The sequence below is a fragment of the Ranitomeya variabilis genome, chromosome 1 (assembly GCF_051348905.1).
Source record: "Ranitomeya variabilis isolate aRanVar5 chromosome 1, aRanVar5.hap1, whole genome shotgun sequence".
Taxonomy (NCBI): domain Eukaryota; kingdom Metazoa; phylum Chordata; class Amphibia; order Anura; family Dendrobatidae; genus Ranitomeya; species Ranitomeya variabilis.
The window spans coordinates 590,383,223-590,408,176 of NC_135232.1; the positions used below are offsets into that span (position 1 = coordinate 590,383,223).

The 24,954-nt window shown below is 42.1% G+C and overlaps 1 protein-coding gene across 2 annotated transcripts in view; it reads left to right on the plus strand.

Moving 5' to 3' along the window:
• BCAN (brevican) overlaps nucleotides 1–24,954 on the plus strand; it is a 106,878-nt gene that overhangs the window by 46,190 nt on the left and 35,734 nt on the right. The window contains exons 2-9 of one of the 2 annotated variants that reach the window (XM_077258279.1): nucleotides 13,216–13,300; nucleotides 15,869–16,255; nucleotides 16,394–16,568; nucleotides 16,656–16,783; nucleotides 18,956–19,249; nucleotides 19,452–19,841; nucleotides 20,923–22,098; nucleotides 23,367–23,477. In XM_077258279.1, the coding sequence (XP_077114394.1) occupies nucleotides 13,222–13,300; nucleotides 15,869–16,255; nucleotides 16,394–16,568; nucleotides 16,656–16,783; nucleotides 18,956–19,249; nucleotides 19,452–19,841; nucleotides 20,923–22,098; nucleotides 23,367–23,477 (2,740 nt within the window). In that variant the 5' untranslated portion in view covers nucleotides 13,216–13,221. The remainder of the gene's footprint in view (nucleotides 1–13,215; nucleotides 13,301–15,868; nucleotides 16,256–16,393; nucleotides 16,569–16,655; nucleotides 16,784–18,955; nucleotides 19,250–19,451; nucleotides 19,842–20,922; nucleotides 22,099–23,366; nucleotides 23,478–24,954) is intronic. The other variant, XM_077258288.1, reaches the window with a different exon arrangement.

Sequence of the window (24,954 nt, forward strand, 5' to 3'; positions counted from 1 at the left end):
GAAACTGGCTCCACAGCTCCAGACTTAGGTGGAATATTTTTATCCCCACGACCACCTGATGCTCCACTACCACTACCATCATTACCAGCTGACAATGAACGCCCACGACGACCTCTTGCACCAGACTTCCTCATTGTTTTAAAATCTTAACCAAAGTAACTTTATTTGTTGCTATCAAACAACTTACACGGTGAGCTATAACTTCAGTATGATTTCAATATCCCTTAACAGGTTGGTGAGACCACAAGGAAAATCAGGCACAATGTTACACACTCTGTTTTCTGTGGCACAAAATCACAGAGATGACACACACGCAGGACTGTCACTCAAGCACTAATGTCAATATTAATCTCCCACCTAATTTATTTATTTTTTTTTCTCAGGGAGACTTTAGAAACCAAATAATATTAAAAAAAAAAAAAAAAAGGCTTTCTATGGCCCACAATTAGAGAGAGAGAGGTGGCACAACCAGGAGTCAAGACTGGCGCACAAGCTGAAAGGGCAATATTACTCTCCCACTGTTTTTTATGTTTTTTTTGTTTTTTTCAGGGAGACTTTAGAAACCAAATAATATTAAAAAAACCAAAAAAAAAAAAGGCTTTCTATGGCCCACTGAATGAAAGGGAGAGAGGTGGCACACCCAGGAGTCAAGACTGGCACACAAGCTGAAAGGGCAATATTACTCTCCCACTGTTTTTTTAGGTTTTTTTTTTTTTTTCAGGGAGAATTAGAAACCAAATAATATTAAAAAAAAAAAAAATAGGCTTTCTATGGCCCACTGAATGAAAGGGAGAGAGGTGGCACACCCAGGAGTCAAGACTGGCACACAAGCTGAAAGGGCAATATTACTCTCCCACTGTTTTTTTATGTATTTTTTGTTTTTTCAGGGAGACTTTAGAAACCCAATAATATTTAAAAAAAAAAATAAATAGGCTTTCTATGGCCCACTGAATGAGAGGGAGAGAGGTGGCACACCCAGGAGTCAAGACTGGCACACAAGCTGAAAGGGCAATATTACTCTCCCACTGTTTTTTTAGGTTTTTTTTTTTTTTTCAGGGAGAATTAGAAACCAAATAATATTAAAAAAAAAAAAATAGGCTTTCTATGGCCCACTGAATGAAAGGGAGAGAGGTGGCACACCCAGGAGTCAAGACTGGCACACAAGCTGAAAGGGCAATATTACTCTCCCACTGTTTTTTTATGTATTTTTTGTTTTTTTCAGGGAGACTTTAGAAACCCAATAATATTTAAAAAAAAAAATAAATAGGCTTTCTATGGCCCACTGAATGAGAGGGAGAGAGGTGGCACACCCAGGAGTCAAGACTGGCACACAAGCTGAAAGGGCAATATTACTCTCCCACTGTTTTTTAGGTTTTTTTTTTTTTTCAGGGAGACTTTTGAAACCAAATAATATTAAAAAAAAAAAAAAAAAAAAAATATAGGCTTGCTATAGCCCACTGAATGATAGCGCACACACAGCAGTGGCACACAAGCCCTGACTGAGGCCAATATTTTTCTCCCACTGATTGATGTAGTGTTTCTGTGTTGAGGTAGATTTTAGAACACAAATCACGGAAAAAATAAATAGGCTTTCTATGGCCCACTCAGTGAGAGATGGCACACACAGGGATGGCACTGTAGCAGAAATGCCAATCTTAATCTCCCACAAAAAAAAAACAAAAAAAAAAAAAAACTGTCCTACAATTACTATCTCCCTGCAGTAATGTAAGCCAGGTATGGCAGGCAGCAATAGGAGTGGACTGATGCACAAATTAAATAAAAAGTGTGGACAAACAAAAAAGATAGCTGTGCAGAAAGGAAGGAACAAGAGGATATGTGCTTTGAAAAAAGCAGTTGGTTTCCACAGTGGCGTACACACAGCAATACAGCTATCACGGAGCCTTCTAGGGCAGCCCAATGAGCTACAGCGCTGAGGGGAAAAAAAAAAAAAAATAGCTTCCACTGTTCCTGCACACCGAAGGTGGTGTTGGACAGTGGAAATCGCTGCAGCACAAGCGGTTTGGTGGTTAGTGGACCCTGCCTAACGCTCTCCCTGCTTCTGACGAAGCGGCAGCAACCTGTCCCTAAGCTCAGATCAGCAGCAGTAAGATGGCGGTCGGCGGGAACGCCCCTTTATAGCCCCTGTGACGCCGCAGACAGCAAGCCAATCACTGCAATGCCCTTCTCTAAGATGGTGGGGACCAGGATCTATGTCATCACGCTGCCCACACTCTGCGTTCACCTTCATTGGCTGAGAAATGGCGCTTTTCGCGTCATTGAAACGCGACTTTGGCGCGAAAGTCGCGTACCGCATGGCCGACAAGCACAGGGGTCGGATCGGGTTTCATGAGACGCCGACTTAGCCAAAAGTCGGCGACTTTTGAAAATGATCGACCCGTTTCGCTCAACCCTAGTCGCCGACTTTTGGCAAAGTCGGGTTTCATGAAACCCGACCCGACCCCTGTGTGGGGTCGGCCATGAAGTCGGCGATCTTCTGAATCTGGAATCGGAATTCCGATACCGATTCCCGATATGTTTAAGATATCGGGAATTGGTATCGGAATTCAGATTTAAGTGTAAAATAAAGAATTAAAATAAAAAATATCGCTATACTTACCCTCTGACGGGCCCTGGTACTAACCGGGAACCTTCCTTCCTGAGAATCAGCCTTCCAGGACCTTGCGGTGACGTCGCGGTGATGTCGCGGCTTGTGATTGGTCGCGCGGCCGCCCATGTGACCGCTCGCACGACCAATCACAAGCCGCAACGTCACCGTGACGTCACCGAAGGTCCTGGAAGGGCTGATTCTTAGGAAGGAAGGCTGCCGGAACGAAGCCGAGGGTGAGTATATTCCTATTAGGTATATACTCACCCTTGGACACGCCCTGCTTCTTTCCGGCAGCCTTCCTTCCTAAGAATCAGCCCTTCCAGGACCTTCGGTGACGTCACGGTGACGTCGCGGCTTGTGATTGGTCGCGCGAGCGGTCACATGGGCGGCCGCGCGACCAATCACAAGCCGCGACGTCACCGCGACGTCACCGCAAGGTCCTGGAAGGCTGATTCTAAGGAAGGAAGGTTCCCGGTTAGTACCAGGGCACGTCAGAGGGTAAGTATAGCGATATTTTTTATTTTAATTCTTTATTTTACACTTAAATATGGATCCCAGGGCCTGAAGGAGAGTTTCCGCTCCTTCAGACCCTGGGAACCATTGGAAACCCAATGCACTGCATTGGGTTTCGAGTTTCGGCCGACCCCGACCCTGACTTTTTTATAGGATCGGCCGATTTCACTCGACCCGACTTTTGAAAAAGTCGGGTTTCGTGAAACCCGACCCGATCCTATAAAAGTAAAGGTCGCTCAACCCTATTAAGGAGTCATTGGTTTGCCCTCTACATTCCCCTCTAGACCTTACTGTACAGTGACTTTCAAAAGTAGTCACCTTCTTGGCATTTTTTGTGTTTTGCTACCTCACAACCTGGAATTTCATTATATTTTTGAGGGTTTGCATCAATTCATGTAAAGAACAAGCCTACAATTGTGAATATTTGATTTTCTTTTTTTGTTATGCAAGTAGCTGATAGGACAAAATAGCTGAAAACTTCAGTGAGCATAACTATTCACCACCCTAAAGTCAGTACTTTGTAAAAGCTCCTTTTGCGGCAATTACAGCTGCAATTTGCTTTGGATAAGTCTCTATGAGCTTTCTACCTCGCCATTGGGATGTTTGGCCATTCCTCAAGGCAAAACTGCTCCAGCTCCTTCACATTAGATGGGTTCCTCTGGTGAACAGCAATGTTCAAGTCTGACCACAGATTCTCAATTGGATTCAGGTCTGGGCTGCAACTAGGCCACTCCAAAACATTTATATATTTCCCCTTAAACCACTCGAGTGCTGCTTTAGCAGTATGCTTTGGGTCATTGTCTTGTTGGAAGGTGAACCTCCGTCTCAGTCTCAAATCACTGATAGACTGAAACAGGTTTTGCTCAAGAATATCTCTGTATTTTACAATGTCCTTCTACCCCTCAACTAGGACCATTTTCCCTGTCCCTGCTGCAGAAAAACATCCCCACAGACTGATGCTGTTATCACCATGTTTCACTGTGGGGATGGCATTCTTGCAGTGATGAGTTGTATTGGTTTGGCGCCAGACATATTGTTTAGCTTGGTGGCCAATAAGTTCAATTTTGGTCAACACTGACCACAGAACCTTCCTTCATACATTTTGGGAGTGTCCCACATATCTTTTGTCAAACTAACAATGAACCTTACAATTTTTGTGTGTAAGTAAAGGCTTTTTTCTACTCTGCCATAAAGGCCACCTCTATGGAGTGTACGGCTTATTGTGGTCGTATGGACAGATACTCCAGTCTCTGCTTGGGAACTCAGCAGCTACTTCAGGGTTGCCTTTGGTCTGTGTGCTGCCTCTCTGATTAATGCCCTCCTTGCCAGGGCTGAGAGTTTTGGTGGGTGGCCCTCTCTTGAAAGGTTTGTTGTGATACCATGTTCTTTCCATTTGATATTGGATTTGAACTCCTATTTAGTGCTGATGCATCACATACAAATTGGATTACAAAAATATTTAAACACAGGTTGTAATGTAACAAAATAAGTAAAAATCAAAAGGGATGGGGTTGAATACTTTCACAAGTCACTGTACTTGTCTTTATAGTATTTTACGCAACATTTGCACAACTGTTGAAATGGAAGAAAAGTCAGGTGACTGATCATATGTGATCACGTGTCTCCGGCACCACTATTTCTGCTCTTCCTAGATAGAGCTGATGATCTTTTTGTAGAACAGTTCACTGGTCTCTAATATTAAATCTCTACTTAGGAATTATTCTTTCACAGACGCAATATTTCTTTGTGGATTATATTAGGATCAGTAGAGTAGCTACCAGGGGGGCACAGGGTGCTGGCGCCCCGGGCCCGGTGCTCTGAGGGGGCCCACCCGGAGCTACGCTACTGTAACTGTATCGGCGCGCACAGCGCGCTGATACAGTTACATTCTGCAGCAGAGCAGGGAGAATCGATGTCCTTGCTCTGCTGCCCGGCCTCTATGGGGCCCCTGAGCAGGCGGGGGGGTCCGGTGCCAGAAGTGGACCCCCGCCTCATCGGAAGATAAGCTGTACCGGCACTTAACCGATACAGCTGATCGCAATGATGGGAGAAGGAGCGCTGCGCTCCTTCTCCCATCATCCCCCTGTCAGTGTCGGTGTCTGACATCGCTGACAATGACAGCGGGCGCGATGATGTCACTGCCCATCGCCCGCTGTCGGGAGATCAGTGGGAGCCACGCAGGAACCAGGAAGAAGAGAGGTGAGTATTTATTTATTTTTATTTTTTTAATGGGTGCTGCTGCCTTATTACAGGGTCCGCCTATAAGGGTGCTGCCTTATTACAGGGTCTGCAATAGGGGTGCTGCCTTATTACAGGGTCTGCCTATAGGGGTGCTGCCTTATTACAGGGTCTGACAATGGGGGTGCGGCCTTATCACAGGGTCTGACTGTGGGTGCTGCCTTATTACAGGGTCTGACTGTGGGTGCTGCCTTATTACAGGGTCTGCCTATAGGGGTGCTGCCTTATTACAGGGTCTGCCTATAGGGGTGCTGCCTTATTACAGGGTCTGACTATGGGGGTGCAGCCTTATTACAGGGTCTGCCTATAGGGGTGCTGCCTTAATACAGGGTCTGACTATAGGGGTGCTGCCTTATTACAGGGTCTGACTATAGGGGTGCTGCCTTATTACAGGGTCTGCCTATAGGGGTGCTGCCTTATTACAGGGTCTGACTATGGGGGTGCTGCCTTATTACAGGGTCTGCCTATGGGGGTTCTGCCTTATTACAGGGTCTGACTATGGGGGCTGCCTTATTTCAGGGTCTGACTATGGGGGCTGCCTCATTACAGGGTCTGACTATGGGGGCTGCCTTATTACAGGGTCTGACTATGGGGGTGCTGCCTTATTACAGGGTCTGACTATGGGGGCTGCCTTATTACAGGGTCTGACTAAGGGTGCTGCAGTATTACAGGGTCTGACTATGGGGGCTGCCTTATTACAGGGTCTGACTATGGGGGGCTGCCTTATTACAGGGCCTGCCTATGGGGGTGCTGCCTCATTACAGGGTCTGACTATGGAGGTGCTGCCTTATTACAGGGTCTGACTATGGGGGTGCTGCCTTATTACAGGGTCTGACTATGGGGGTACTGCCTTATTACAAGGTCTGCCTATGGGGGTGCTGCCTTATACTACAGAGTCTGCCTATGGGGGTGCTGTTTTATTACCATGTCTGCCTATGGGGAGTGCATTATACTATATTGTGGACTATTTGATGCATTATGCTACTGTATATGGAGGCTATCTAGGGGGCCATCATCATACAGTATGGAGATTACAGTGTGGGGGGTCATTATACATTGTTGGAGCCATCAAACAGTTTGGGGGATACTAAGGCGTCAGTATAGTGTGTGGGTGGTACTATACAGTGAGGGGGCATTATACTGTGTATAAGAGAGCATCATGCTGTGTATAGGGCTGTACAGGGGAGACTCGGGACTTTATTAAATGTAAAGTGGGCACTTATTGTTATAGGGGAACTCAGGTTACTGTGGCTATCAAAGGGGCACACAGGGCATTATTTTTTTCTAGGGGTAAAATATGGGCACTGTTTTCTAGGGCACTTGCACCTGGCATTACTATATTGTAGAGAGTTGCTTTAGAATTTAGAGGACACAGAGAACCACACAGCAGGTGCAGTAATAGGGACACATACGGCAGCAGTGGCTCAGTATTGGGGTATCAGGGGCAGTAATAGGGACACATACGGCAGCAGTGGCTCAGTATTGGGGTATCAGGGGCAGTAATAGGGACACATACGGCAGCAGTGGCTCAGTATTGGGGTATCAGGGGCAGTAATAGGGACACATACGGCAGCAGTGGCTCAGTATTGGGGTATCAGGGGCAGTAATAGGGACACATACGGCAGCAGTGGCTCAGTATTGGGGTATCAGGGGCAGTAATAGGGACACATATGGCAGAGGCTCAGTATTGGGGTATCAGGTGCAGTAATAGGGTCACATACGGCAGCAGCGGCTCAGTATTTGGGATATCAGTAGGATAAGGAGTTTGTGCAGGTTGGTAATAGATGGTGATGGGGCTGGAATATGAGAAGTGAGATGTGTTTTTGTTGTATTCTCTGCAGACGAGTTGTAGCTGGAAGAAGTTGTCATGTCGGTCTGGGCCAGATGGAAAAGACGGGAAAAATGAACGATTCCATCAGAAAGGATGTCAGCGGTAAGTCATTATCTGTAACTGTGCTGTGATCTCTTATATGTTCTGTAGGGCTGGTATCTACCACTGACCATATGGCGGTAATATCCATATTGGTCTTTATATAGAGATTATCTTCAGTAACAGCGTGGTCATCTGCTGAGGTTCTCCTCCAGTATTAGGGCGCGTCATCGAGTTGTAATCAAGGTTACCTAGTTAGGGGCCCACTCAGAAGTTTCGCCCCCCCTGAACCAAAACCCTAGCTACGCCTCTGATTAGGATTTAAGGTACTGTAAGTTAATTTTAGAGTTGGTAGGATTTACAGCCCTAAAGTGCGATGGTCGATGATTGCCAGACGGCAGAAATCTTGAATAGATTATGTTCCCAGTAATACCAGTTAACTTGGTGCATAATGGCTTTTGGCACTAAAGGAAAGAGAAAACCACGTTCAAGCTTTTAGAGAGCTCCTGAATTATGTCCTTGCAGGATATGAGGATTATTTCATCCCCTGCCACGTTGCCTTGGAAAAAAAAGAAAAATCCCTCTAACAAAGGGGACCCAGTATTTGGCAAGACCTCTTTATGATGGGGATGGTCCAGCCAGCTCATGTTTTCAATTACATTGTGGTCTCTAAGACTGGGAAGTTACTCCAATCGAATACTAATGACTATCTAGTGATGGCAGCAGTTCCTGACAGTTAGACATTCCCTCATGCATATGTCTTTAACATTATATCGCTTATTGACTTGGAAGATGTCCAACACCGAAGTCTTATGTGTTTTGGCCAAAGTAAAGTGATATTAGCATTTATTTAGAGGTGCCAACAGGAATCGTGGACACACGCCTATAGCTATTGTGGCTATCAAGTCACATCTAGTTTATACTTTATTTCCTAAATAACATAATAGTCTTGGTAGGGTAACTTGAAGCTCCTCAGCCCACCACGACCATTTGCCATTTAAAATACTTTATAATACTTTGGGCAAAGCAACCTATGGGTCTAAGTAGGTATTCAAAACTAAATGTAACTGCGGTGTCTACATGTTCTTTAGCTTGTTCCTATTAGTCCAGAGATAATATGACTTCGGTGTTTACAATATCGTAATACCAAGGTGACATTAAAGTTCATTTTTGGTTTTCCTGGGCCAACACTATTTTATGTATGTTTATATATATATATATATATATATATATATATATATATATATATACAGTACAGACCAAAAGTTTGGACAAACCTTCTCATTTAAAGATTTTTCTGTATTTTCATGACTATGAAAATTGTAAATTCACACCGAAGGCATCAAAACTATGAATTAACACACGTGGAATTATATACTTAACAAAAAAGTGTGAAACAACTGAAAATATGTCCTATATTCTAGGTTCTCCAAAGTAGCCACCTTTTGCTTTGATGACTGCTTTGCACACTCTTGGCATTCTCTTGATGAGCTTCAAGAGGTAGTCACCGGGAATGGTCTTCCAACAATCTTGAAGGAGTTCCCAGAGATGCTTAGCACTTGTTGGCCCTTTTGCCTTCACTCTGCGGTCCAGTTCACCCCAAACCATCTCGATTGGGTTCAGGTCTTGTGACTGTGGAGGCCAGGTCATCACTCTCCTTCTTGGTCAAATAGCCCTTGCACAGCCTGGAGGTGTGTTTGGGGTCATTGTCCTGTTGAAAAATAAATGATGGTCCGACTAAACGCAAACCGGATGGAATAGCATGCCGCTGCAAGATGCTGTGGTAGCCATGCTGGTTCAGTGTGCCGTCAATTTTGAATAAATCCCCAACAGTGTCACCAGCAAAGCACCCCCACACTATCACGCCTTCTCCTCCATGCTTCATGGTGGGAACCAGGCATGTAAAGTCCATCCATTCACCTTTTCTGTGTCGCACAAAGACACGGTGGTTGGAACCAAAGATCTCAAATTTGGACTCGTCAGACCAAAGCACAGATTTCCACTGGTCTAATGTCCATTCCTTGTGTTCTTTAGCCCAAACAAGTCTCTTCTGCTTGTTGCCTGTCCTTAGCAGTGGTTTCCTAGCAGCTATTTTACCATGAAGGCCTGCTGCACAAAGTCTCCTCTTAACAGTTGTTGTAGAGATGTGTCTGCTGCTAGAACTCTGTGTGGCATTGACGTGGTCTCTAATCTGAGCAGCTGTTAATCTGCGATTTCTGAGGCTGGTGACTCGGATAAACTTATCCTCAGAAGTAGAGGTGACTCTTGGTCTTCCTTTCCTGGGGCGGTCCTCATGTGAGCCAGTTTCTTTGTAGTGCTTAACGGTTTTTGCAACTGAACTCGGGGACACTTTCAAAGTTTTCCCAATTTTTCGGACTGATTGACCTTCATTTCTTAAAGTAATGATGTCCACTCGTTTTTCTTTACTTAGCTGCTTTTTTCTTGCCATAATACAAATTCTAACAGTCTATTCAGTAGGACTGTCAGCTGTGTATCCACCAGACTTCTGCTCAACACAACTGATGGTCCCAACACCATTCATAAGGCAAGAAATCCGACTTATTAAACCTGACAGGGCACACCTGTGATGTGAAAACCATTTCCGGTGACTACCTCTTGAAGCTCATCAAGAGAATGCCAAGAGTGTGCAAAACAGTCATCAAAGCAAAAGGTGGCTACTTTGAAGAACCTAGAAAATAAGACATATTTTCATATGTTTCACACTTTTTTGATAAGTATATAATTCCACATGTGTTAATTCATAGTTTTGATGCCTTCGGTGTGAATTTACAATTTTCATAGTCATGAAAATACAGAAAAATCTTTAAATGAGAAGGTGTGTCCAAACTTTTGGTCTGTACTGTACATATACAGTACGGAAAATAAGTATTTGATACACTTCCGATTTTGCAAGTTTTCCCCCAACAAACAATGGAGAGGTCTGAAATTTTTATCGTAGGTACACTTCAGCTGTGAGAGACACAATCTAAAAATAAAATCCAGAAAATCACATTGTAGGATATTTACATAATTAAATTGCATTTTATTGCATGAAATAACTATTTGATCACCTACCAACCATCAAGAATTTTGTCTCTGACAGACCTGTTAGTTTTTCTTTAAGAAGCCCTCCTACTCTACACTCATTACCTGTATTAATTGCACCTGTTTGAACTTGTTACCTGTATAAAAGACACTTGTCTAACACTTAATCACACTCCAACCTCTCCACCATGGCCAAGACCCAAGAACTGTCGAAGGACACCAGTGACAAAATTGTAGACCTGCACAAGAGATGGGCTACAGGACAATAGGCAAGCAGCTTGGTGAGAAGGCAACAACTGTTGGCACAATTATTAGAAAATGGAAGAAACACAAGATGACTGTCAACTTTCCTTGATGTGTGGCTCCAAGCAAGATATCACCTGAGAAAGGTCATGAATCAGCCCAGAACTACATGGGAGGACCTGATCAATGACTTGAACAGAGCTGGAATTGCAGTGTCAACCATTACCATTAGTAACAAACTACGCTGTCATGCATTAAACTCCTGCAGGGCACACAAGGTCCCCCTGCTCACGCCAGCACATGTCCAGGCCCGTTTGAAGTTCACCATTGGCCGTCTGGATGATTCAGGGGAGGCATGGGACAAGGTCATGTGAAAATCTTTGCAGGGAGCTGAAACTTAATGTTGCCCAGCAACAGCCCTGAAACCTGAACGATCTGGAGAAGATCTGTATGAAGGAGTGGGCCAAAATCCCTGCTGCACTGTTTCCAAACTTGGTCAAGAACTACAGGAAACGTCTGACCTCTGTAATTGCAAACAAAGGTTTCTGTACCAAATTTTCAGTTCTGTTTTTCTATTGTATCAAATACTTATTTCATGCGATAAATGCAAATTAATTATGTAAATATTATACAATGTGATTTTCTGGATTTTTTTCAGATTCTGTCTCTCTAAAGACTCCTGCTGTACTGAAAAAAATTGTACAACAATTTTTGCTTTTCCTCACACACAAATCTTCTTATTCACTGTTGTGCTGCCAGACACATTATTTATACTATTTCTTCAGTGTTTTATGACTTTAATTCCCTGTAACATTGGCTAAACTGTGACTTCATCACCACACTTTTTAGTTTCACCGCAAAAGGCCTGCTGCATTTCCTGTCTTGGCTTTTATTCTAGCTATGATAGTCTTGTATGATTAACTGTGCAATACCATGTGATGTGATAGCTGCAAGACAATATGTGAAACCCTTCCCACTCACACCTGTGGTCATAAGTACCTTTTCTGGCTGATACAATCTTTTGCAATGTGTAAAATGTTGACGGTCACTTTAATTGATTCGAGTTATTCGCCGAGTTCAGCAAGTTCCAAAAAATTCAACACAAATCCAATTTGCATCAAATCAATTCACTCATCCCTAATAGTATTTACTAAATTCTTTTAATTATTCTCATATATTGGAAGCTGACCACTGTCTATGTAGATTACAGATGGAAAGTATTGGGTCTATTGATGACGTTTCCTGGGTGTTAAACTAACACCAGGAATATTCTACTAAAGTTGTGTGAGATGCAAGCAAAACAAAAGTACAGCATACATAAAACGACCTTGTCATTGCCACCATTCATTTCTTTACAGAAAGCTTCTTTGTGACCCCCCGTTATTTAGGGTGGACTTTGACCTTAACAAGCTTCACATAGTAGTTAGCGTGAACTGAATTCTAAGAGGCTCCTCACCCCCCTACATTATCAACAGTCTATGGATTGGTGGTCTATTCAAAGTATTTCACTATTGTGAGGCAGCCAATTCATCCTGCCCTTGGACCATTCTTTAAACAGACGAAGGCTATGGGAATGCCGGGAAGAAAATTGTTCTTGTAAAGAATTGTTACATCGAGCTGCAGTATCCTCTTATGATGTCTACTAGATGATCATGGGAGGAATCATGAAGGAAAATTAATAACCTAATGTAGAACACTCGTGTTTATTGAGCTTGACATTGCAGAATGGAAATTTGGTATTATAGTCTTTTTCTAACTTAGTTTTATACCAGAAGAAATCATTTCCAACCTTTCATTTATAATGACTTTCCTAGATTAGGAAGTGTTTAGTTGACACATGATGACTATGTACACTGGCCAATTGAAGCTTGTAGTGTATAGGTTAAGAGAAATAAGATGTCAAGTCTGCACTTAACATTTTTCTCACATTTTTATTTCACTTTGCTCGTCTCCCATCAGTAAGAGCCCAACTCTAAGTTATGTTTTGCACTAGCTACATCCCTTGCCGGAAATAAATGTTATCATAAGTGGATTACCGTATATGAATCACATTGGCATCATGTAACATGACAATCGTCTGCTCTATCTCAGAAGCTTCCAGTAGAAATTCAATGATGAGCTCCCCCTATCTTCTGCATGGAGCAAAAATGAGTATAGGTTGCGTAACCACTCATTCTGCATCCATTGTGGACCTTGGGAGCTTCACACGAGATGCCTAAAGCCTGTAGTTGCTTATGAATTGTGAAACATTCCAAAACACCCTAAATAATGAACTTGGTAGGCAGTTGTCATAAATGACTTCTAAAGAGCTCAACTAACTTTTTATAAGTATGACAAAGGAAAGACATGTTGAAGGCTCCAATGGGTATGACAGCTACATGCCATCTATTTTCGCTGGTATAAACCTATCCCGCATTGTGAGAAGAAAAAGCTTGGTCAACTTTTTGGGGAATTGTGCATTGAGGTCACCAACGAGTCTCATACTGTCTAGTACTTTTTCAGGTTACACAACAGTAACAATATAATGGGTGCTTTTCCACCGACTCTACATCTCCGGGATATTTTTTAGGCTATGGAAGTCATCCAAGACGGAACATTGAAGTGTCTTATATGCCATATGACATATTACTCATATCGATGTTGATTGCATCATTGATAATGTATGTTCACTAATAGGTGTTATTTCTTTTTCCTACAGGCTGAAATGAAGTTAGACTTGTTGCTTCTCTTCGTCTTGGCTCTTGTCTCACAAGTTTTACCATCCAACGCTGATGGGGGTACAAGTTAAGTTTTGTCTCCTCTCATTTCTAGTACTTTGAGCTTGAGTCATCACTAGTGTTGAGCATTCCGATACCGCAAGTATCGGGTATCGGCCGATATTCGCGGTATTGGAATTCCGATACCGAGTTCCGATACTTTCAGTATATCGGATACCAGAATCGGAAGTTCACAAAATTCAAAGAGCCAGAATTCAGCCAATGAGGAATTGTTCTGCATGTTAGTCATGTAACTACTGGCATGGCTGTGATTGGCTGCTGAAATTATGTCATGATGCACTATAAAAGTCGCCGCCGCCATTTTAGGTGCACTCTGCTGTGAATTCAGTTAGGGACAGGACGCTGTGTTCTGACTGAGGGCCAGTTTAGAGATAGCGATTTGCTTCATTGTGCTTTACCCAGGCTAATTTAGCAACCGCTGTGTGAGAACCTTGTTTTTGCCTTGCAGCGCTGTTCACGGCTGTCTGCAAGGTGTCTGTGTGAGTGCAGCTCACTCTGTAGTCTGGTCTGCAGCCACCGCTGGTTGTAGTCAGCTCAGGGTGCGTCACTGCCTCATACCGTTCCATTGTCCGTTTTTCGATTAGTGCAGCCTGCTGCGCATTTTTTCAAATGTATCCTATTAGTGGCTTTCCATCCATATCCTGCTAGATTGTGGAAACACACTATATAGGATTACATAGAGGAACTTTTTTTGGCCTTGCAGCGCCGTTCATGGCTGTCTGCACGGTCGCTGTGTCTCTGAATGCCTTTAATGTTTCCTCTACCTCCTACATTATTCTTAGTTGTTTTCCTTCATGTAGAATGAACCTACAAGGAAAGAAAGGGTTTATTTTAATTCCGATATTTTTGTCCCATTGATTTGCATTGGTATCAGGTATCGGTATCGGCGATATCCGATATTGTTTGAATATCGGCCGATCCAATCCGATACCAATACTTCTGGATATCGGAAGGTATTGTTCAACAAAACACTAGTCATCACCATTATAGTGGTTGCCTCCATATGCTCATATGGCCATACTTGTCCCTAGATTTCATGGAAAAATAATGTGAATAATTTTACTAAATCACTTACATGTTGGCTTTTCAGGGAATCTAAAAGTTACAACCATCATCAATCATTTTGAGGCTGTAGAGAGCCCTCTTCAGTCACTTATTCACCCTCTTGTATACACATATACATATTATTCTCTCTCCTGACTCCTCTACACACATTAAAACTCAGCTTAGCCACTGCCAGGCTCTTATAGCAGCAACTTACAGTATCTTCCCGCCAGACTTTTGCTTGGTCAAGGGTTCGATGACAAAGCTACAGTGGAGTGCAGTGTTTCTGTTCCACAAATGTATTCATTTATGTGTTTAATTAATTTCAATGTTAGGAACAACTAGAGAAAAAAAAATTAAAAAAAAGGAACTGTTATGCAGATGTGTAATGTTAGAAAGACAAAACCTATTACAACCATCATGAGTCATGACCGACATTATGATACTTCAAAACTATTCATGCAATACATTTTCTGCAGTGTGTTACAATACCTTTGATGGAAAGAATAAGAAGAAGAATTCAGCTACTTGAATGACTCATTTTGAGATTTTTGCAATGGTTTTCACTAATAATATATTCTAAAGCTGTGATGGATCACACAATTAACTCTAAAATTCTGTCACTGAAATATAATTCTGGTCTTATACTCCATTCACATCCAAAGCTGTATTTACTAGTTTGTTGGCTGCCTTCTGGAATCAATAGTATTAATAGTATATGATGTGAAAAACTACTCTGTCCCATTCCATGGGGTCATCTGAACTAGGGAGTCCAACACCAACAATCATGAAAATGTGTTTATGTCCCAGACACAAATTATATCTAATTTTGTCCAGAGACAATATGGCCTCCTCTTTTACTGCTCCCATTGTAGAACTTATAGACGTATGCTACATAACAATTACCTTGGCTGACTTTGGAATTCCGAAAGGTCTCCTTTTTTAGGAGAATTCTCCTGGATTTTTTAGGCGAGTGGACAAGTAGCCAAGACTAATAGAAAGAGCGTGAAGGGTGAAAACATACTATGTCTCTGACATGATTAGCAAAACCCAATACCATAATGAAGAACCCTTTTAATGATTGATATGAGGCCACCTCTCTCCGATGTATACCACCTACTACAAAAGGAATTTGTGAATGCAGCTTTAGATAGGATGAGATGTGTATTTAAAATCTGAAAACCTGTAGTTAAGAAAAAGTTTTAAAAAACAAAGACTTTTAAAAGAAAATTAATAGGTTAAAAGAAAAGTTATGTTCTTACGCACAATCTGGAAGACTCCTGAATATTCTACTTTGATGTCTTAAAGGAAAGTATGATTTTATGTCAGCATGGCAGGTCTATTTTAATTGTGGTTTTATAAATGAAGAAAGTCAATGTGAGCAATGACCCAGATTTTCCAAATTTTTGCTAAAGAATGAGGTGTCTCAAATTTCTATGCGGTATAATGTGCCTTTAAGTGGCCAAGTGTGGTTTGGCATGACACATTGCCATCCTTCCTTACTTAATACCATGTTCTTTTCCTGTCTAGAGGATTACCAGAGCTTGAGGGTAAGGATTGGAAATTCTACTATCAAAGCTGTCCTGTCTGGTACTCTCACCATCCCATGCCACATCACATACCACTCGGAACCTGAAGACGTTAGTACTGGGCGCCGAGCTGTCTTAGCCACACCTCGTGTAAAGTGGACCTTTATCTCCAATGGTAAAGAAGTGGAAATCTTAGTGGCCCGTGGCCACAAAGTGAAGATTAGTGAGGTGTATAAATCTCGAGCCACTCTGCCTGAATACTCTACTTCAGCATATGACGCCACATTAGTCCTAAGGGAGCTGATAAGTAACGATTCAGGAATATACCGATGTCATGTACAACATGGAATCGAGGATGACTATGCCATGGTAGAAGTCAAGGTCAAAGGTAAATATATATAATCTAAATATATGTAATAAAAAAAGATTTTGGTTGCCCTCTCAGGTTTATATTTTTTACAGTTTACTTTGGATCAACACAATATGGAAATGTTAAGCTCAACTTGATGAATTTTTCTCTTTTTAGGTGTCGTGTTTCTCTATCGAGAAGGCAGCAATCGGTACACTTATAATTTCTCTATGGCCCAGGAAGCATGCACAAGAATTAAGGCCCATATAGCCACTGCTGACCAGCTCCTGGCTGCTTACCATGGAGGGTATGAACAGTGTGATGCAGGGTGGATCGCAGATCAAACTGTAAGGTAACGAGATTTTCTTAAGTCTGTTTCCAGGTTCAAAATGTTCTCAACCAATGCAAGGTCAACTCTTCTTGACTTTTCAACATGCAGATACCCCATTCAGACTCCACGAGAAGGATGCTATGGAGACATGGATGGGTTTCCAGGAGTTCGGAACTATGGAGTACTGGATCCTGATGACATGTACGATGTTTACTGCTATGTGGAAGAACCCAAGGGTAGGCTAAAGATTGTTTCGGCAATGAACGTTTGTCAAAAATCACAGCCAGGAGGGTCGTGCTGATCCCACTTCTGCCACCAATTGTCATAGATCACAGCCAGGGGGGGTCAGGCTGAACCCACCACACTGTTACCTTTTTGTCATGAACAGCCCTCTGCTGCCCCCTATCACCCGGACAATTATGCAATTGACCAACGATTAACGGAGGAGGCCGCAGGCTGTTTCCACTACTAGGCAGGTTATTGGAGAACTAACAATGAGTATATGGTATTTGCACCTCCGATTCCAACTCATGGAATATATGTATAAGTTGCTATGGTCAATGCCAACTCCGCAATAACCCAACTAACAACTCACTGCCACCACCAATAATTTATAGGCCGATTGGACACTGATACAAGTAGCGTATGATTTCAGGATGCGGTTTACGGAACTATTTAATTTTATATTTAATCCAGAAATATAGGCAGTGTTTATAAAAATATACAATAGATTTTACAAAGTGGAAAAAACAACACAGCCTATACAATTACTTAAAATAAAAAGGATTAACAAAAGACTTAGGGTACTGTCACACTCTGCAACTTTCCAACGATCACGACCAGCAATACGACCTTACATTCTTACATTCCGGCCAGCAGTCAGTCAGAGCGGGAAGCAGACTGCAAGGGACCTGACGGACACCGGAATGTGAGTATGTACGTTTTTGTTTTTTTTTACTTTTACGATGGTAACCAGGGTAAACATCGGGTTACTAAGCGTGGCCCTGCGCTTAGTAACCCGATGTTTACCCTGGTTACAAGCGAACGCATCGTTGGATCGGTGTCACACACACCGATCCAACGATGACAGCGGGAGATCCAGCAACGAAAGAAAGTTCCAAACGATCTGCTACGACATACGATTCTCAGCAGGGTCCCTGATCGCTGCTGCGTGTCAGACACAGCGATATCGTATGGATATCGCTGGAACGTCACGGATCGTACCGTCGTAGCGACAAAAGTGCCACTGTGTGACAGTACCCTTACTAAACACTGGTTACAGAGATAACATATCTTAGGGGATGGAAGCAATCCAGTTGAAAAACGTCTGGTTAGCATGGATCAAGCCTACACTGATATGTATCCTCCTTAGCATTGAACACAGATCATAATTTGCCTTGTCTTTTCATCAGCACCTAAGTTACACCCGCACACCTCCACTTGATGACTCCTAACAGTGCTGGCCATGGGATGTGGCCTCAGTTTCAGAAAATTATGAGATTCCCAACATTCACTTGGGAAATGCAGGCAAAAGTTAGAAAATGATAGTATTTTATCTACACTAGTTGATCTACATAAAATCAACCATACCCAGAAGATTGGTTTGTTTTTTAGAAGACATCCTTTCTAGGTGTAAATATGTCCATATACCTTAGATAGCCATCAACCAAGCGCTCACCCAGTCGACAGCTATCTCTCCTCCATAAGCCTGAATGTTTAACAAGGCCAAGTGTTAATTTGTTCTCTGTAAGGAGTGGGAGCAAGACGCTGCCAATCATCTCAGCAAACAACTCATCTGTCTGAAGAATAAAAGGATACGATATTTGGATTGAAACGGTCCTATTACTCATTTTACCTGACATCATCTGTCAGGGAAGAGTTGGAAGGCCCCAAAGGCATCAGATATCTGCCAATCCACCTGAAATTAGTGGGTTTGGTAATCATTAACGCAATGTGTTCATTCTATCAACATAGGGACTTAGTAACTTAGTTTGAAGGTGCAAAGTCCAGTCTAATAAACACAGCAAAACGTCTCTAAAATATCACTTCTTTGAGAAGACAAGCCCTTTTAGTCTAAGCTTTCCCAAGAGAGATTTCCAGTTCCATCATGCACTTTACCTAGCGGCCATCTTCTTTGAGAAGACCACACTTTAGAAGACCATTTTAAGGGCTTTGCTCAATGCACTAGTAAAGCTCCTAACAAATCTGAATCTAAGTATCACTGTGATCAGTAGGCTGACCACCAATTCCTAAAAAAAACAAATAATAACATTTTGGACCACCTAAATTTTACACTGAGTAATTAAAATGCCTAAATTTCTTCTAGAAGAATTTACCCATAATTCGTCTAAGTAAATTTAGATATACTTAAGTAAGGACCTATTTGATGACTTTCCTTTTCATTGTAGGTCAAGTATTTTTAAGTTTATCGTTAAAAAAATTCACCCTGGAAGAAGCTAGAGAACACTGTATTGCCCTGGATACTGAAATGGCTACAACCGGTCAACTCTATGCTGCGTGGAATGAAGGACTGGACCAATGCAACCCAGGCTGGTTGGCTGATGGAAGTGTTCGATACCCTATAGTGAATCCCAGGGAAAAATGTGGTGGCAACTCTCCTGGGGTGAAGACTATTTTTCAGTTTCGTAACCAGACCGGTTTCCCCAACTCCCAGGCAAAGTATGACGTTTACTGTTTTAAAGGTAAGTCCTGAATCTACAGAGAAATAGATCATGATGAAACAAGTCAATCCACAATCTGGTGACCACCATAAGTTGGTCAATAATCAATTAACAGTGTAATGTTTAGGAAACCAATTCTGATAATTTTAAGTTTGACTTCTAAAATTATATGCAGACATTTCATTGTAAATATTGCTGAATTTTAAGTCCATTTCCATTTTAGGTCAAGACATCGGACCAACACATGAATCCTTAGTCCCCGGAGATCGAGATGTTATTACAGTAACAGAAGGTTTTGAGGAACTAAAGTTTCCAGATATAAAAGCTGAAAATGAGGCCCAAGGCTCAGTAGACTCCATACCTCTAAATGAGACTCAACTAACAAAAGTACGTGGAGAAGATGAGAGGAGGAACGCAACTATTCTCAAGGACCAACAAGAGTTTCCACCATCTCCTCAAGTCCCAATAGCCCCAATTCTCAAAAGCATAGTCAGCAATGAAGATCTGTCTCCTGCAATTGCAAGTTTTCCACCTTATGAAGATCTTACTGATAACAGTGAAGAATCTACAATGGGTTACACCATTAATATGCCCGTTTTACAAAGTTCTCAAGGTACGTATATATGGTAAGCCAGCCTCAAGTTACCAATGATGTATGTAGGATTTAGCCCAGGGAAGGTTCCCATTAATTAAGTTTAAGTTTGATTAAGTTATGTATAATATGAGTGCACAAGTTTTTCTGGTTCTGGGGTGAGATTGTTACATTAAACAACTCCTAAGGGATATATGTGACTCTCTCCATTGAATATTATGGGCAACAGTCTTATTTCAAGCTGCCATTAATTGCAACATAGAGCAACCTTTGCATAGATGGTCACTTCTACTGGAAAATGTCTACCTATAACAAGCATTAATCAACTATATTCAAGATTAACAGCACTCGTTTAAAACACCATTCACACGGGCTGACATAATCTGTATGAGGACAGAATGATTGGCAATACATTGGGTCATGCACTGCCAACAACGTTGATTTTTATGCCTGCATGAATGATCCAGTCAACCAATAAATGAGCATTTTGCTCATTTGTTTCACCGTAACGGTACATGTGTGATCCAATGATTGGCAACGAGCATTACCATGAACATCCAAAGTAAATAAATATTTACTCACCTCTTTGTGGGGTCTCAATTAGGGGTCTTTTAACCCCATTCCTTTAACCCATTCCTGACATCTGTTACACATGTACGGTGCAATTTGGGAGTGGTGTACCCTCTACGTCCCCAACCGCCCTTAAAAAAAGTGATATATAATTTAGATACACAGACCCTCGCACAACTGTCAAATAGTGAGACCCCCAATTTGAACCAACTTCAGTCTCCTTCTCTTAAAGGGCCAGAGCCAAATTAGTGATTCATTTTCCTAATTATATATTTTTAAGAATGATTTATATTTAGCCTCCTTCTTTATTTCTGACGTTTCCCAGGAAATAATAGGTCCTTACCAGATCAGCCATAATAAACAGTCATAAGTTTTTCTATAGATGGACAATGTTTTGAACCATAAAATAAACTTATCCAAAAAACGTTTAAATGGATAACACATATTAATGGTGGAGACACCATTCATGTTTCCTGGGGTGATACTGTAATAAGATAACATAACGCACATTGTTTTTTTTTATTTTTTACAGAAGACAAGGTTGGGTTGGTCCCAGAGTCAACCAGAAGAACAATTGAAGAAGCTGTTCTGCCTACTGCAGGTGACTCCATCTTAAGCGTAAGAGTTGTGAATGCACATGCAGAGAATGTATATGACAACTTTACTGGCTCGGCACAGGAACCGGGAGTTGCTGTGTCAGAATCAGCAAATTACTATCACATTGATGAAAACCCTGTTCCTACACAGTTCCCCGAAAGAGACCATGGAGCGGATGCAAACATTGAGAAAGATACAGATCAAGGAGATGAGTATAACATAACTAGGACAGATGAAGGTTCTTCTGCCATGTCAACCATGGCCCCCTCTATCCTTGCGGCCTATGTAGATCATACAGATATTGATAAGAAGTTAGCTCTCTTATATGATAATCAGTTAATTGACACTACATCACAATACCCTACCATCTACACGTTTCCCACCATCCATCCATCCATTGATCATTTTGAAGGATCTGGCCAAGAAGATCACTCGGTGTTTTCAGGAGGACTCATGCTTCCACTAACAACCCAGCGATCAGTAGAGGAACTAGCTTCTGGTGACCATTTTAGTGGTACTCATGATCCTATAAAAGATGTTTATGTCTTAGCTTCAAGTCTGAATCCTAAAACACCATTGCAACCTTCATTACAGCCAAAAATTGATGATAGCTCTAAATTATCTTGGGAAGATGGAAGTGGAGATGTTCCAGAGTCTACAAGGAATAATTTGGTTAGTGGTTCCACGATCAATACAAATTATGCTCAAAAACATGAAACCAATGCAGCCATACAGAAAGAAGGTCAACAAAATACAACTCATACACGTATGCTACTCATACAAGGTTCATACGGGCTAAATGAAACTTCTACTGCACAAGTTTCCCACCTATTAAGTCCTAACATGTCTCATGTCCTATCAGCTGTTAAGGATATAGGCGTAGAACAGTCAACAGTGGTAGGCTCAGTGGAGAGTACCAAAGAACTACAGTCCAATAAAACTGTATTTCCCACCATTACTACTTTCACTTCATCGCCCAAAAATCCCAGGAACTCTTCACACAACAATTTAGAGAAGACCGTTCAACCCACTGTGTCCATGAGCCCAACAGATCCTCTGCCGGCAGTCCCTACCGAGAAAGCTATAGTGGGATCCTCCGTGAATTTTTCAGGTAACCACCTACTTATCTGCACACCTGTTATTCTTTCGGTGGTCTCCTACATCACCAAGGCCTTCAGATAAATCCTCTACTTCTACCTCTGTGCTTTGTCCTTTCACTATCTCATTAAAATCTGGGATTCCCTGTCAGCAGCCTGATCTATGTCAATCCAACCAATCTGATCGAGAGCACGCATTGTTTTTTGTTGACTTCTATGAAGTATTTTTATGATTGTTTCCATGAAAAAAATAAAACAAATGAAATGCTTTTTTTAGTATTAAAGCACTTGGTTCAGGTTACATTCTTTTTTCTTCCTTCAATTCCTTTCCGGTGTCTTCTTTGTGTGTGTCTCTATCTGATTCTTTCACTAAAATTTTCCTTTAGAATTTATAAGTCACAAAATTAGTTATTCTGTACAACCAGTTTTCCAATATAGTGGAATTCCAAGGACACTACGTTGACTTGTGATTGGGTAGGAGAAATAACAAACAATTTTGTAATATTTAGCTTTAAAGGTAAATGTTTTTGTTAAAAATTTTCTTTAAATTGTCCTCTTTAACTGGTGGATACTTTTTGTAATCAAAAAGGATTTGGATAACTAGATGAAGATTAGAAATTAAATAAAACCAATCTAGACACATGATGTTGAAACTCTGTAGCTGGCACTTTGCAATCCATCATGGCCAATCGTTTGCATTGACCGAATAGATGAGAAATCTTTAGGTGTCAGATGTTCACATCTTGGAGATAGATTTGGTAAATAAGGTCTAAAGTGGGGAATATTTGAGGAATAAAGGATAAGGAACACCCAAATTAACCAAATATATCAGAAGTTATTATGTAGAAGGAAATCAACTGTGGAGCTCCAGATGACTTCCATTTATCTTCTGACGTTTAGAGTCTTATAAAAAAAACATAACATCTACAATACCTTTAGCCAAAATAAGTCTGGACCTCGCAGCTCTGGTTAGATCTATCCCTAACTGTGATTTCCAACACATGTATGATTCTGAAGCCAGTGATGTTTCCCCCAAAAAACACCACCATTCTCTCTAGGAATTTGTAGGATTGAAGACCATGAACTTTTATCATATCTCATCAAAATTGAATTAGGAAATGCTATCTTTCTACTGATATTTTTTCTGCCAGAACTTTCCATGATCTTTGCTTCTGTGGTTAACTTTAAGGTTGTCATCATTGATGGCGTGTACATTAGACACAGTATATTTTATGCTGTTTTTTAGCACAATCGTAGTTTCCCATTGTACCTTGTGTTGTAGATGTCTGCTACCCCAACCCTTGTGAAAATGGCGGGACCTGCGTTGATGAAGATGATGGTGAATTTCGCTGTTTGTGTTTGCCAGGCTATTATGGAAAAGTCTGTGATATAAGTGAGTGAATAGGGAGCAATTTTTATTTCATTGTTTATAGCACAATATAATTCATGTGTCACATAATATACATACAGGCGTTCCACACATACAGTACAGACTAAAAGTTTGGACACACCTCATTTAAAGATTTTACTGTATTTTCATGACTATGAAAATTGTACATTCACGCTGAAGGCATCAAAACTATGAATTAACACATGTGGAATTATATATTATATTATATATTATATATTATATATGGAAGGAGTTCCCCGAGATGCTTAGCACTTGTTGGCCCTTTTGCCTTCACTCTGCGGTTCAGCTCACCTCAAACCGTCTCGATTGGGCTCAGGTCTGGTGACTGTGGAGGCCAGGTCATCTGGCGTAGCACCCCATCGCTCTCCTTCTTGGTCAAATAGCCCTTACACAGCCTGGAGGTGTGTTTGGGTTTATTGTCCTGTTGAAAAATAAATGATGGTCCAACTAAGCGCAAACCGGATGGAATAGCATGCCGCTGCAAGATACTGTGGTAGCCATGCTGTCACGCCTCCTGTATCTCCCTCTGGCTCTTTTCATACTTACCTGTCCCAGCGCCGCTGCTGCCGCTTCTGCTGGGTCTTCTTCCGGCTCCCGGTGTGCGTGTTCATCTCTGCGCGCTCCCGGACTGTCCACGCGCCGTACAATCAGGCCATGGACCCCGCTGGTACTCCGTCTCCCACCCAAGAAGAACTTCTATTCTTACGGAAGAATCAGACAAGGATTATGTCCTTCCTAAAGACCATGGAGTCCCGTTTGTCGGCCTTTCAGACCTCTGATCCTGGGAGCGCTACTCAGTTGGCCGGTCTCCAACAGGAGCTTGCTCAGCAGCGTGATACCCAAGCCCACATTCTGAATTATATGGCATCTGTGGATGGTCGCCTGCTTGCCCTTCAGTCCGCTGCCTCGGTCTCGCCCCAGGCTACTACTCCTCACCCCTTGCCCCGTTTGGGGAAGCCGCCACGGTACAGCGGAGATCCCAAGTTGTCTAGAGGCTTTCTTAATCGGTGCCAACTACATTTTGAGTTGCTGCCTCAGCAGTATCCCACTGACCGAGCAAAGGAGGCTTTTGTTGTGTCCCATTTACAGGGGGAGGCCCTATCCTGGGTGAATCCTCTTTGGGAGCGTGATGACCCTTTAGTCTCTCAACTTTTCACCTTTCTCGATACGTTCCGCAAGGTATTCGACGAGCCTGGTCGCTTGGCTTCTGCTACGGAGTCACTCTTTAATCTTCACCAGGGTACGCTCTCTGTGGTCAATACGCCATTCGGTTCCGCACCCTGTCTTCTGAGTTAAGTTGGAATAATGAAGCTTTGGTGGGAGCTTTTTGGCGAGGTCTCTCAGCCCGGATCAAGGACGAGCTGGCTGGTCGGGATACTCCGACATCATTAGAGGATCTGATCTCCCTGGCAACCCGTATAGACTTACGCTTCCAGGAGCGCTCCCGTGAGGCCACTAG